At 42.1% G+C, this 12,750-nt stretch overlaps 2 protein-coding genes across 2 annotated transcripts in view; one reads left to right on the forward strand and one right to left on the reverse strand.

The window, feature by feature from the left end:
• The window catches only part of Bcl2l11 (BCL2 like 11), a 641,641-nt gene that overhangs the window by 75,763 nt on the left and 553,128 nt on the right, over positions 1-12,750 (reverse strand). The gene's annotated exons all lie outside the window — the stretch shown is intronic.
• Positions 7,294-12,750, forward strand: part of Anapc1 (anaphase promoting complex subunit 1) — a 70,931-nt gene continuing 65,474 nt past the window's right edge. The window contains exons 1-3 of the mRNA XM_051183423.1: positions 7,294-7,443; positions 8,638-8,874; positions 10,186-10,347. Of these exons, the coding sequence (XP_051039380.1) occupies positions 8,662-8,874; positions 10,186-10,347 (375 nt within the window). The 5' untranslated portion in view covers positions 7,294-7,443; positions 8,638-8,661. The remainder of the gene's footprint in view (positions 7,444-8,637; positions 8,875-10,185; positions 10,348-12,750) is intronic.

The raw sequence follows: 12,750 nt of genomic DNA on the forward strand, positions 1-12,750 counted from the left end.
GTGGGCCAGAGAGATGGCTCAGTAGTTAAGAGTAAATTATATGCTGCTCTTGCAATGGACTTGAATTTGGTTCCCAGCACTCCCTCACAGACTCTTGTGACTTCATCTCTAAGATACCTTTGATACCTTCATCTGTCCACAGGCAAATGTTCCCATTACACATACCCCATCCCTGTGCACATATTTAAAAATAAAATGCTTCAAATAAAAAAGAAAAGTATATGATTTGCTGTTACATCACCAAACACAGTTGGACAGGAGAAGGTCAAGTTCTTGCAACTGTTGTGTATGGTGATATGGCATGTGCTGTATACTTTATACCATGCACTGAAAACCAGATTGGAAATAATAGCATCCAGCTTGTGCAATGTGTGTATGTTGGTGGTGAAGTGATATCAGAAGGTGTTTTTAGAAGTCTCTGATCAGGGGCTGGGGAGATGGCTTAGTTGGTAAAGTGCTTCTTGTACAAGCATGAAATCCCAAGTTTCAGCACCTACTTAAAAAGCCAGGTGTTTGGCTCATGTTTGTAATCCCAGCACCCAGAGACAGAGATAGGAGTATTCCTAGAGCTCACTGGCCGGCCAAACCAGCCTTATTAGCATCCCAGGTCCTAAAGAGAGCCTGTCTCCAAATGCAATGTGGATTGCACCTGAAAAATGACACCCAAGCTGACCTCTGGTCACCTACATATCTGAACATACACAAACCTCTTTGAGATCATCACAGTTAACTGATGAAGCGAATATGAAAGCAGGTAAGAAGGCTCATGGGGAGAAGGACCAGAATCTAGTCTGTGAAACTTTGGAAACCTGAGATAGGGAGTAGGTGAGCTATTCTCTTTACCATGATGAACAACATGAGGGATGGATGTGAAAATATCCAGACACTAGAGTTCATGGGGGGCACCAAGATGGTACTCAGAAAGTCTGAAGTCAGCAAAAAACCATACTGGAAGTACATGTATGTTTCTGGCAATGGAGAGTGGAGGGAACTGAGATGACAGATGCAGAAGACTCCATGCAGCACATGGATGAACATGCAGAAACCCTGAAGTTTGACTTTTGTAGTTTATCATATAAATTATAATTTATCAGAAAATTGCACTTGATGGGAGTAGGCAACTCCATTTAGCTTCCAGAACAAAATAGTAGTCAATTTTTTGTTTTGGTCTATAGTTCTAGGAGAAGAGATCACACACACACACACACACACACACACACACACACACACACACTTGCTAAAATAATTATTTTGGGAACAAAAGTCCCTCTTAATTTCTTTTTGTTGTACTTTGTTGGAAGGAATGGAGATAGTGTCACTAAGAAATTTCATTTGCTGAATTAAATATTGTAGTTAAAAGACACGCCTGTCATAGCTTCTTGTTGATGAGCTGCCAGATGGCAGACAGCAAACCTTGATTAACAGCAGTTTTTGATTATCTGTTGGGTACTTCCTATCTCTTGAAATTTTCTATGGTATTTGTCTCATTTGCTTGAAAGTAGTAGCTCAAAAGAAAGTGTGTGCCTTCGTGGTGTGTGCCTGTGTGTGCATGTTGTGTGCATGTGTGTTGTGTGCTTGGTGTGTATGCACTGCCACACTGTGTGAAGGAGCTGCTGCTAAGGGCTGTTCTAAGGGCTGGAGAGATGGCTCAGCAGTTAAGTGAGCTTGCTGCTCTTGCAGAAGACCCTAGTTAGGTTCCCAGCATCCATAACGGAATTTTGACCTCCACATGTATGCCATAATATCTGTGTGCCCCCCACACCCCACACACTAAATAAATAAATAACAGAAAAGACTAAGTCTTCTTTCCAGCTCAGGAGGAAGCATCTTTATTTATTTAAACAAGATTTATTTTTATTCATACGTGTGCATAATATGTCAATCAATTCTACTCCCATTCCACCCTCCAAGTTCTCCACTATCCCTCCCAACACTTTCCCTCCCAAGTCTGTTTTCTTCAGGGATGCAGCCCTTGAGAGGTTCTCTGTGAGCCAGTAGATGGTTCCACATCAATGTACATACAAACAAGTACACACAAACAGCACCAAGTGGACTCGGTGACTATTAAAAAAAAAAAGGATATTTTTAACTGGTACTGTGGAGACTGCTTTTGGAGGAACTTTGCTTAGTTTTGATAGTAACTCATTGGAAAAACAAGCCATCATTGATTCAGACGTCTAAGTCTTGAATCCTTCTGAGAAATCAAAAGAAATTGGGGAGATAAAACTTGGCATGATGGCACAGCCTGTAACCTCAGCACTTGGAGGCTGAGACAGGAAGATTGTGAATTTGAGGCCAGCCTGGGCTATATAGGGACATTTTGTTACCCCTCTTCCCACTATGTCAACCAATTCATTATATTTGTATTCAGTTTCCAACTCTATCTGCTCTACAATGTCTACATTTCCCCCTGCAAGTTACTCATATAGTTACCCTGAGGTTTAATATGAAGTACCTCTTATAATTAGTTGATCTGAACTCTCCAAATGTGCTCAATGCCCCCCCCCATTATTAACAGTTACTACTTATGCTATGGTTTGCGAGTCTTCTCAGACTTCTTCCAAGCCCAGTGCCTCACTATACTAACTCTCTAGTTAAGAATATTGTCAACTTTATCTCTCTCTGAAGATGTTATTCCTGAAATATTTTGTTTCCAATTTTTGCACTTTTTTCCTCAAATGGATTCGTTGTTGTTATTGTGTTTGAGTCTGGGTCTCACATAGCCCAGGCTGTGCTAGAACTTTCTATGTAGCTGAGCATGATCCTGAACTCCTGAACCTTCTGCCTCACTTCCAGAGTGCTGGGATCTCAGGTATGCAGTGCCCATTGAGACTGCCGGACACAGGTGCTAGGAACTGATCATACACTACCATGACTGGCTCTTATTTATTTATGTATTATTTACTTATTTTGTTTCTATTAAATGCCCTCATGTTCAAGGACCCAGGAAGGCAAGTTATTTAGACGGGTAGAAAACCTGTGCTTTATTACTCCAAATTATTCCAATTTGTCTGGGCCATTTCACCTTAATGTTGAAAATCCCATATCCATTAAAACCCCACTTGTTGGAAACTGGGATGGTTAGGCACTCTAGTTCAAATACAGATATTAATCTTTATAACTGAGTTATAATGCATACACTGGAAAACTCTAAGCCTATAAAAATAATTACAGGGCTGGGCAGTGATGGTGCATGCCTTTAATTCCAGCACTTGGGAGGCAGAGGCAGGTGGATTCCTGTGAGTTTGAGGCCAGTCTGGTCTACAGAGTGAGTTTCAGGACAGCCAGTGCTGTTATATAGAGAAACCCTATCTCTAAAAACCAAATAATAATAACAATAATAATAATAATAATAATAATAATAATAAATTATTTTATTCTGTTCCTTCCTTTACACTCTGACTTCTTGGTCTTTTTTCTTCAACTCTATAAAAATGTCAAGTATAATACAATTTCAGGTGTGTGAAAAACAGCCCGGGAGATCAGTTCCCAGCACCCATGTTGCATGCATATGTTATATATATACAGACACACAGGTATATAATATACAGAAGAATGTATATTTTAAAACTAGCCTGTTTAGTCTTTCTCTCCTTTACATATTATGCTTTTCTTTAATAGAAGCCATTGGGGTAGTTTCTTGGACTTGGAGCTTGCTAAGAGATAGGGAGCAAGATAGGGGATGACTAATGGAAGGTAGCTGCAAAGGATGTATAGTATTTGTGTCACTCCCTTGGTTAAAATGGGTAGTTTTAGGCCTTAAAATAAGGATCATATACTGGCCCCCAGTGGTTCCTGCTTTCTTGTGTAATTCCTTCCCTTGAACGTGACTTTTTTTCAAATTCTCCAAGTAGCTAGGGTGCACGCCACTTTTGTAATTACATTATATAAGACTAATCTTTTATTTTCTGTCTTTCTTTTTTTTAAAATATGTTTTGGGTTGGAGAGAAGGCTCAGTAGTTAAAAGCGTTGGCTTTTCTTCCAGAGGTCCTGGCCTAGGCTTCTAGTCCACGGAAATTATGACATAATAGATGTTTTTATGTTCTCATATTTCTAGTAATGCTATTATACAGCAATGTCTATTATTTTATGTTCCAATATTTGTGGTATACTATTACGCAATAAAGACAAAGACATATATTTTATCCAGTTAGAAGAGATAACAAGGATTTTGTTTATTCAATTCTACCCAGAAAAGTTACACACCGGCAATTTAGGCATCTTACTAGTGTAGGTATTGAATCAATTATATTGTTGGGCATGTTTGTATATAAAATGCAATCTCAGGAAATTAATGCTTGTTTGGAAGGCATAGTGGACATGCTGTGAAACTGGTGACACACAGGAATCTGTACAAGAGATTTTTGTGCTCTAAGATACGTATTTGCTCAACCACCAGCGGACTGAGTTTGGGCTCCTTGTGCTCTCAGACTCCTGGCTTTGTGGTTTGAGCTCTCATGGGCAGAGTAAATAGTGACAGAATCAGAAGGATGTTCTTTAAGGGACCGTGTCAAAGCATAGGGGCCAGCGGTGCTCTTAATGACACTGGAGTGTAACAGAGGGCAGAGAGGGTCCAGCTGCTCTGTAGGAAATGCTCTGGTGCCTGGAGCTTAGAGATTTGTAGGAAATGCAGTATTTGATTGCTCCGGTGCCTGGAGAATGGAGTCTTTGGATATTGTGTTTGCTAATTTTATTTTAGCTTGACACATGCTAGAGTTACTTGGGAACTAAGAAAATGCCTCCACCAGATTGGCCTGTGGATAAGATTGTAGGGTATTTTCTTGGTTCATGGTTGATGTGAGAGGACCCACCTTGCTGTGGGTAGTGCCACTTGTGGCAGGTAGTCCTGGGTGCTTTAAAAAAGCAGGCTCAACAAGACCTATGGAGCAAGCAGGTGAGCATCACTCTTACATGGCCTCTGATTTGGTTCCTGCCTCCAGGTTCCTACCCTGACTTCTTGGATGATGTAAGATAAAATAAACCCTTTCCTCCCCTGGATGTTTTTGGTCATGGTAATGTATTCCAGCATTAGAGAGCCAACTAAGACAAACATATTGGAGAGGGGCTACACCAGGGTAGGTCTTGGTGTTACATGGGCTGAAACCCTGAAGAAGTACAATAAGAGATTTGGGCAAAGAAACAAATGTCCAGGATAGACAGTTGAGTTAATCTTTTTAGTGACTCCCTAATCCTCATTGTAGATGGCCAGCAGTGTGTTCTGTGTTCCTCAGGGCCACCTAAGGATGAAGAGCACCAGTGTTTAACCCTAGAAAGAGGATGAAGGAAAGCGGACAAGGGTAGGGAAGGATGACACAGTAAATATTGCGCTGGCTGCCGCTTTACAGCCAGATGCCACAAACTCAGCAGACTGATGGGTATGTCCATTCAACCACACAGGATATTTCATGACAGGTTGTGTAGGCAAAACAACAGCAACAAATCCCTAGAGCAGTCCATGGAAAGAAGAATGACAGGAATTTATAAGTCTGTCTCCTCCTTTCTGACTTGTTCCTGTTGACTGTTAGGTCCCAAAGAAACTCAGGACAGAATGCTAACTGTGGTGGCTATTAAGGTATTAAAACTGATGCCAGGCTATGGGAGCATCAGCAATACTCCTTACAGGGTCCTGGCTCCTCTTTGCACTGCCCCTCCCCAACTCTACCTTAAACCTCTTCAGCTCCTGAGGTTAGGTCGGATTCCCTTCACCCCAGCTGCTACTGCTGCTTCTCCTTCTCCTTCCTCCTCCTCTACCTCCTCCTTCTCCTCTCCTGTATAACCCAGGCATTTTGGCCATGAGTTCTTTTGGTCTTTGGTTTCTCTACTAATCCTTGTTCTCTTGTTTCTCTCCATGTCCTGTTGGCTCTGCTCTTGGATCTCTCTTGGTCTTCTTGCTCTTCTCTCTTCTCTTTGTCTCTTGTTCCCCCACCCTTCCTCTCATGGTCAGGCCTATTCTGTTGGCCATGTTCAATCTAGACTCTTCCAGATGCCTCTGGTTGTATTCTCTCTCCCCACCCCCACCCCATTTCTAATGATAAAAACCTCCTCAACCAAACCCAGGAGCAGTCATGTCCTCATTTTTATTCATTGACCAGTTTGATCCCTACCATTTTGTGTTCCCATGTACGGGCTCTTTAGAATTTCCACATCCCTCAGGGGGACTTTTCATCCACACCTGGCAGTGGTAGAAGGTACCACAGTCTCAAAGTGTATGACACTGGCTTGGTTGCACAGAGCATCTTGGAGAGTGGTGCGCCCTTCTACTTCAAGTGACTTCTGATAGGGTTATAGGGCCGGCAGACTGAGGTGGGGCAAGAAGGAATGAGAGGCAACTTAAGTGTGCTCTTCTATTGGTTCTTCCAGAAAGCTCTGTTGAAGATAGAACGAACTTGGTGGGATGATGGGGCTTTGGGGGAAGGAATAAAGCACTGGAGCAAAGCACGTGGAATATAATTGTTAATTTGACTGTTTTTGAATACCCAGGCAAGGGGAAGCGAATTGAAGCTGAGGAGCTGGAGAGGTTTAGCATAGGTACAGGGGTGTTGGTGTTGGTGGAGGAGCCTGGACCTTGGAAGGAATACTTGTGATGCTGGGAGAGCCTATTTCGAATACTCAGCTAAACGTTCCGCTTACCAAGTTCTAGGGGAAACTCCCTCCTGTTGGAATGCAGCCTCAGGCTCTGGTGGATGGCATTCCAAGAGATGAAAATGAACTAAAATATCAAGGTGTGTGTCGCAGTAGGGAATTATAACGGAGGCATCAAATTTCAGCTGCGTTCTGGGCAAAGAACTAGCACTTTATTCTTTAGGCACCGAGAGGCTTCACCATTTTTTTTTTTTTTTTGTTTATTTTTTTAAACTCAGAGACACCAATCGGGTTAGAACCCATTTTTGGTGCGTGTGAGCGATTCCCTGTGCTTTCCCAGCATTCCAGAAAAACAAAACAAAACAAAAAAACAACGGCTTCCCTTGGGCTCCCATTCTTTATTCGGGAGACACCCATCTCTTTTTGAGATGAGGAGAAAACGGAGCCAGCTAAAAAAGTTACCTAACATAACACAATTGAGAAAGTAATCCGGGGTCTTAGAGACTTGGTCTAGCAAGGAGGTGACGTCATACGACTGTGGGCGCTCGCACAGCGGCCTCCTTTAACTGCGCAGGCGCTGGGCCCTCCATACTGCCGCGCGTCCCCTCGTTGTCTTGCCCTGGCGCGAGGCAGGACGGGAAATCCAAGATGGACACTTCCATTTGAGTTCTGCCTGCCTGTCTTCGGTTCCCCGCCGCGGCCCATTCTTCCGCTGGAGTCAGCGAGGGAAAGGAATGAGAAGCTGTGGCGGCCGAGGAGCCATCGTGACCGACCTGTCTCCGCTCTCGGGCCTCCGCGGCCCCTGCGCCTCCGGGGAGCAGCCTGGGCTCGCAAGCGCCTGACGCGTCCCGAGTCACTCAGGTACAGGCCCGTCTGGGTAGCGGATTGCTGCGACATGGAGTCGGGGCTTCGTTGCATCCGGTGACCCGAGCGCTGAGCGCCCCGGGGCGGGCCCTGAGCCTGAGCTAGGGTGACCGAGACTCTAGTCTCAGACTGGGCTCTCCTGGGCGCGCCGGATGCGCCCTGCGCCAAATGCGCCCTGCGCCAGAATCGCGGGCCGCTGCCTCTCAGCGCTGGTTACTCAAAAGCACGGGAAGCCCGTTTTTGTGGAGACACATTCTCTGGGTTCCGCTGTTTGCATAGGTTCCGAGTAACGGTAATGGCAGTTTTATTTATAGCATGCCAACTCAGTACTTTGCTGTGGCCCGTAATGAAAAACACGGCTAATAATTTTGGGAGAACTATGAAAGTATATGATGCTTTAGGCTAAAAGATTGTGAAAGTGATGCTGTAACTAATAATTCTTTAGGTTTGTTTTAAGTTATAAGAGAGTGAAATTACATTGCACAAGGAAAAGTCGGATAAAGGCGTCCATTCTTTAATGTCGGCTACTTTGTTGAAGAGACTTTGGAAAAGCCAGCCACATTTTGGGATTTCTCATACGTCTTATAAGGCATTTGTGGTTCGGGTTCAAATTGAGCTGTTCTCAATACTGATTTATTTCTAGGAGGTGGAAAAGAAACTTGTTCCTGTTTTTGGATACGACCATCTCAGGATGGCATTTAATTCACAGCAAAAGAGACTTTGTGGTTGTAGAGGGCTTTCTAGGAACTAGAGACTTGGCGGTGTCTGTAAAAACAAAACAAAACAAACAAACAAAAAAAAAAAAAACAAAAAACCCAACCCTGATGCCATAAAACTTCAGATGAGAGCTTCAAGTCAAATTTAGTTAGATGTTGCTAATCTTGAGTCCCATTACAAATACTAGCAGTTGCCTATAGTGCTGATATCAAATGCTTGTTTTGAGCCATGTTTGGGGATTGTAATTTAAATGTAATGCCATGAAACCCATTTTATTGTAGAGGTTTTCTTAGAGACAGAACCCTCACCCTCCTTACATACAATGCCACAGAATGTTAGGATGTTAGCCATTCCCATAGGATGTTTGTGAGGTGGACTGGCATGTTTCCGCCATAGCTCCTTCCTGGCCTTTGTAGTAGTAATAAACTAGTTTTGACTAGAAGGCTGACGGAGAATGTGTTTGGATTCACACAGAAATAATGTTGATATTTGGAACCCATGTCGAACTTCTTTGAAGAAAGGGCAGCGATGATTGCAGCCGGGGATTTGCAGGACTTCGTCCCTTTTGGTCGTGACCACTGCAAGCACCACCCTAATGCTTTGAACCTCCAGCTTCGTCAGCTTCAACCAGCCTCTGAGTTATGGTCCTCTGATGGTGCAGCTGGCCTGGTGGGGTCTCTTCAGGAGGTTACAATCCACGAGAAACAGAAGGTTTTATAAAGATTTTCATCATATTCTTGAAACATAGCATGAATAATCTACTACTAACTTAAGCTGCCTAGATGCATGGGAGAAAGAAGTGTGTATTGGCACTTGGACTTCAAAGGCTTACGTTTGCTAGTTTTAGTCCGTGCTGCCTACTTGGGCATGCTACATAACTTGTAATAAGGGTTGAGTACCATGATCATGTCTCATTTTAATCTTTATTTTCACTTGATATGACTAAATGTTAGAGATTAGAAATGGTATCTGCAGCATGTTTTTCTAGGATGGGGGCTGATGTCATTTAAGAGTATTAGAGGAGTAGTATAATTTTGTTTCGATGGGGCTTCATGAAGAAGCCCAGACTGACCCTTTTCATTTTTCTGTCTCAGTCTTCTGATTACTGACAAACAGATGTGTGTCACAAAGCCTGGATAACTAATGGTTCTTAATTATGGAGATGAGATGTAAAAGTATATTAGTGCCAATGCTGGGGGCCAAGCCCAAGATCTTGACCTTGATAGGCAAACACTCCACTACTGAGCTGAACCTCTCCTCTCCTGCTTTGTTTAATCTTCATGTGCCTTTGAAATCAAATCTCTTGTAATGTATATAGTTCGAAATCAGGAACTTTCTGTCTTCCATTCATCTTGTGGGTAGGACAAGGGAAAGAAGATGAATGTATGTGCAGCTGTGAAGCAGGGAAATCTGCGCTGCATCAAGTCCTCCATTGAGTCACATGTGCACCTCACTGACTCTTCTACTCTCTACATTATATTTAATACGTACTTTTAGTTTCCCTTCATGCATGGATTTTATTTTATGACATGCAGGGCACACTTTTTGCTTGCCTGTGTTTTTGGCAGAATAATACAGGAGACAGAAATGTAAAATAAAGCAATACACAGAATTTTTAAGTTTTTTTTTTTTTTTTTTTTTTTTTAAAGTCTGTGTGTTGTTTAACCTGCTTGTATGTCTATGCACCATGTGTGTACAGTGCCCACAGAGGCCAGAAGAGGGCATCATATCTCTTGGAACTGGAGTTGTGACATCTTGTTAGGTACTGGGAATCAAACCTGGGTACTCTGGAAGAGCAGCCAGTGCTCTTAACCACAGAGTCATTTCTCCCACCTCTTAAGTTATCTCAAGAATCTCCTGATATAATTCATGTACCCACTTTGTTAATTCACCTACTTTGTTCATCCATGTACCACAGGGACTTAGTGTTGGGTTGAGTCGTAATCCATAGGCATATCTTACTGCAGTCTATTGAAAACAAAGGAGGAAATGTTGAGCATGTCCTGTGTGTTGACTTTTAAGGAAAGCTGGCAGTTAAGAAAAGGTGTGAGTGAGATTGGAGATGCAGCTGACTACGATGAAGAGCTCTATGTGGCTGGGAACATGGTCATCTGGAGCAAAGGGAGCAAAAGCCAGGCACTGGCAGTGTACAAAGCATTCACAGTGGACAGCACTGTCCAGCAGGTGAGCTCACTGAGTTTGTACAGTTGATTAACTGTAATAGAAGTGTATACCTATTTTGGAAGAAAACTTGTGTTTCAAAACTGTAACAAATGACAACAGCTCTGTAACAGTCCTAGCACTGTATATTTTGTCACTTAGTGAAAATACTGGCAGGAAAGTAAGAGTCTCACTTTATCCACCATGACAGAGTCTCTGTAGCCCAGGCTGCCCTGGCATTTGAGGCCTTCCTTCCCCAGCCTCCTGAGTGCTAGGATGACAGGTGTGCATCACCAAACCTGGTGCAATCTTTTATTTATATTGCTGTTGGCCCTGGCTGTCATGGAAGTCACTCTGTAGACCAGGCTGTCCTCGAACTGACAGAGATCCACCTGCCTCCACCTGCCAAGTGCTGTGATTAAAGGCGTGCGCCACCAAGGCCTTGCTTGCTGTTGTTTTTGTAGTACCGAAGATTTTAGGGCCTTTTATATGTTAGTTAAGCACTTTTACAGACATACATAGCACTGCAAATAATAGCCTGTTAACACTAGATGTGGGCCTTGAGATTAGTTATTGTCAACAAAAAGTTATGTGACCTTAAAAACAAAAACAAAAAAATGTTTTAAAGTACATGATTACTATCGTTTACTTCCAGATGTTGAGTACATTAAGCTTACTGGATTTATAGTAAAAGGAAATTCAGCCTAATGTGCTTCTATTGTAGTGGTTGTTGGAACCACTTTCTAAAAATTGATAGAAGAAATCAAGTGCTTACTATTTCAGGAAGATGGCAATATATCTCTGTTTGATGATGGAAACTCTTAACTTATTGAAGAATACCAACCCATAAATGTAAAATCAGTGGTAGAAGTAGGGATTGTTTTGTAGCTTCTAGTGTGCAAGGTTGTAATGGTTATTAACATCATTGCAGAAAGGGGTAATACCATGCCAGTAAGGTATGACTTGCTAAATGTAAGTAAACAAATGTATCTTTTCTTTGACGTTGTTTCTGGTTTCTGGCTCAACCAAGTGATTGAGTTAGGGTAAAGGATGACCTCCAGCTAAATGTACACAGAAAAAAAATGTCTACTATAGCTTTTGAGAAATATTTAATGTCAAGATTTAGCTCTAGCTTCCAGTTTGTAATATACTTGAGGCCTAGGGGGATGAAATAACAAATTAGCATGAGATGAAGAGTTACTAATAGCATGAGGTGAGGAATGGGTTGGCGGTTACTTAGTGGTGGCTGTGGCCAGAAAGATTGCTAGGCTTATAAAGGCATTTTCTGCTAAGCCCAACAAACTGAGTTGAACTTATAGGACCCACATGGTGGAAAGAGAGAAGTGGCTCCTACAAGTTGTCCCCTGACTGCTAGAGATGTGCTATGGTGCACACAAAGTAAATGATATGTGTAATAAGAATAAAAGAGAACAAAGGCTGGGTGTGGTAGTGTATGTCCCTAATCGTAGCACTCAGGAGGCTGGCGCTACTGAGTTTGAGGCTGGCTTGGGCTACATAGTAAGTTCCAGGACAGCCAGGGCTCTGTAGAGAGATCTTGTTTCGTAAAATAAAAAAGAACAGCTAAAGACTGATAATTATGGAAGCTGTAGGATGGGGATACATTGTGTTTCCTTTGTGAATATATTTGAAAATTTCTATGGTAAGATTAAAAGAATTTGGAAATGTTTACATTCTGGTCTCTTTAAAAAGTGAATCAAGGAGGAAAAAGGACTGTTCTGAAAGGTAGGCACTAACAAATGACATCACCAAATTCCTTTTATCCTGGAACAGGGTTTTACTATGTAGAGCTCAGGCTGTCCTCAAATTAGCAATCCCCCTCCTCATCTCATTCCCCAGCTTCTCTAGTGCTGTGGTTACAGTTATGGGCTGCCAATGCCAGGCAAAATACAATGTTTTTGAATCTTTTAAAAAGACTTTGTTTGAATTCTGGTTCTAAAAAAACTAGGTAAATTTTTTTTTTTTTTTTTTTTTTTTAAATTGGGGAGTTGGAAAAGTTAAAAGAAGGATTTCCTGTTAGGTGATAGTAGAGTATTATTTTTAATATCAGTACTTAGGAGGCAGACACCAGCCTGGTCTACATAGTAAGTTCCAGGCTAGTCAGGGCTGTATTGTGAGACCCTGTCTCAAAAACAAGCAAACAAAAAGAGAAAATCTTTATTTTTTAAATTAAAATTATCTAGTAGCATTTTATTATTTTTTTAGGATCGTGGCAGACTACATATACACCATAAAATGTATGCTTTAAACCATTGTCAAGTGTTGAATTTAGTGCCTTAATAGAGGAAGATGTTTTTTAGTATGAGCATAGGAAGAATGAGACAAGTTGCTGAGTTGCTTTTAAACTCTCAACATAATCCTTGCTTTTATAGGGTGCAGAATGTATATAGGCTGAGCTGATGTTTGAGC

Source organism: Phodopus roborovskii, unplaced genomic scaffold (genome assembly GCF_943737965.1).
Source record: "Phodopus roborovskii unplaced genomic scaffold, PHOROB, whole genome shotgun sequence".
In the NCBI taxonomy this organism is placed as follows: domain Eukaryota; kingdom Metazoa; phylum Chordata; class Mammalia; order Rodentia; family Cricetidae; genus Phodopus; species Phodopus roborovskii.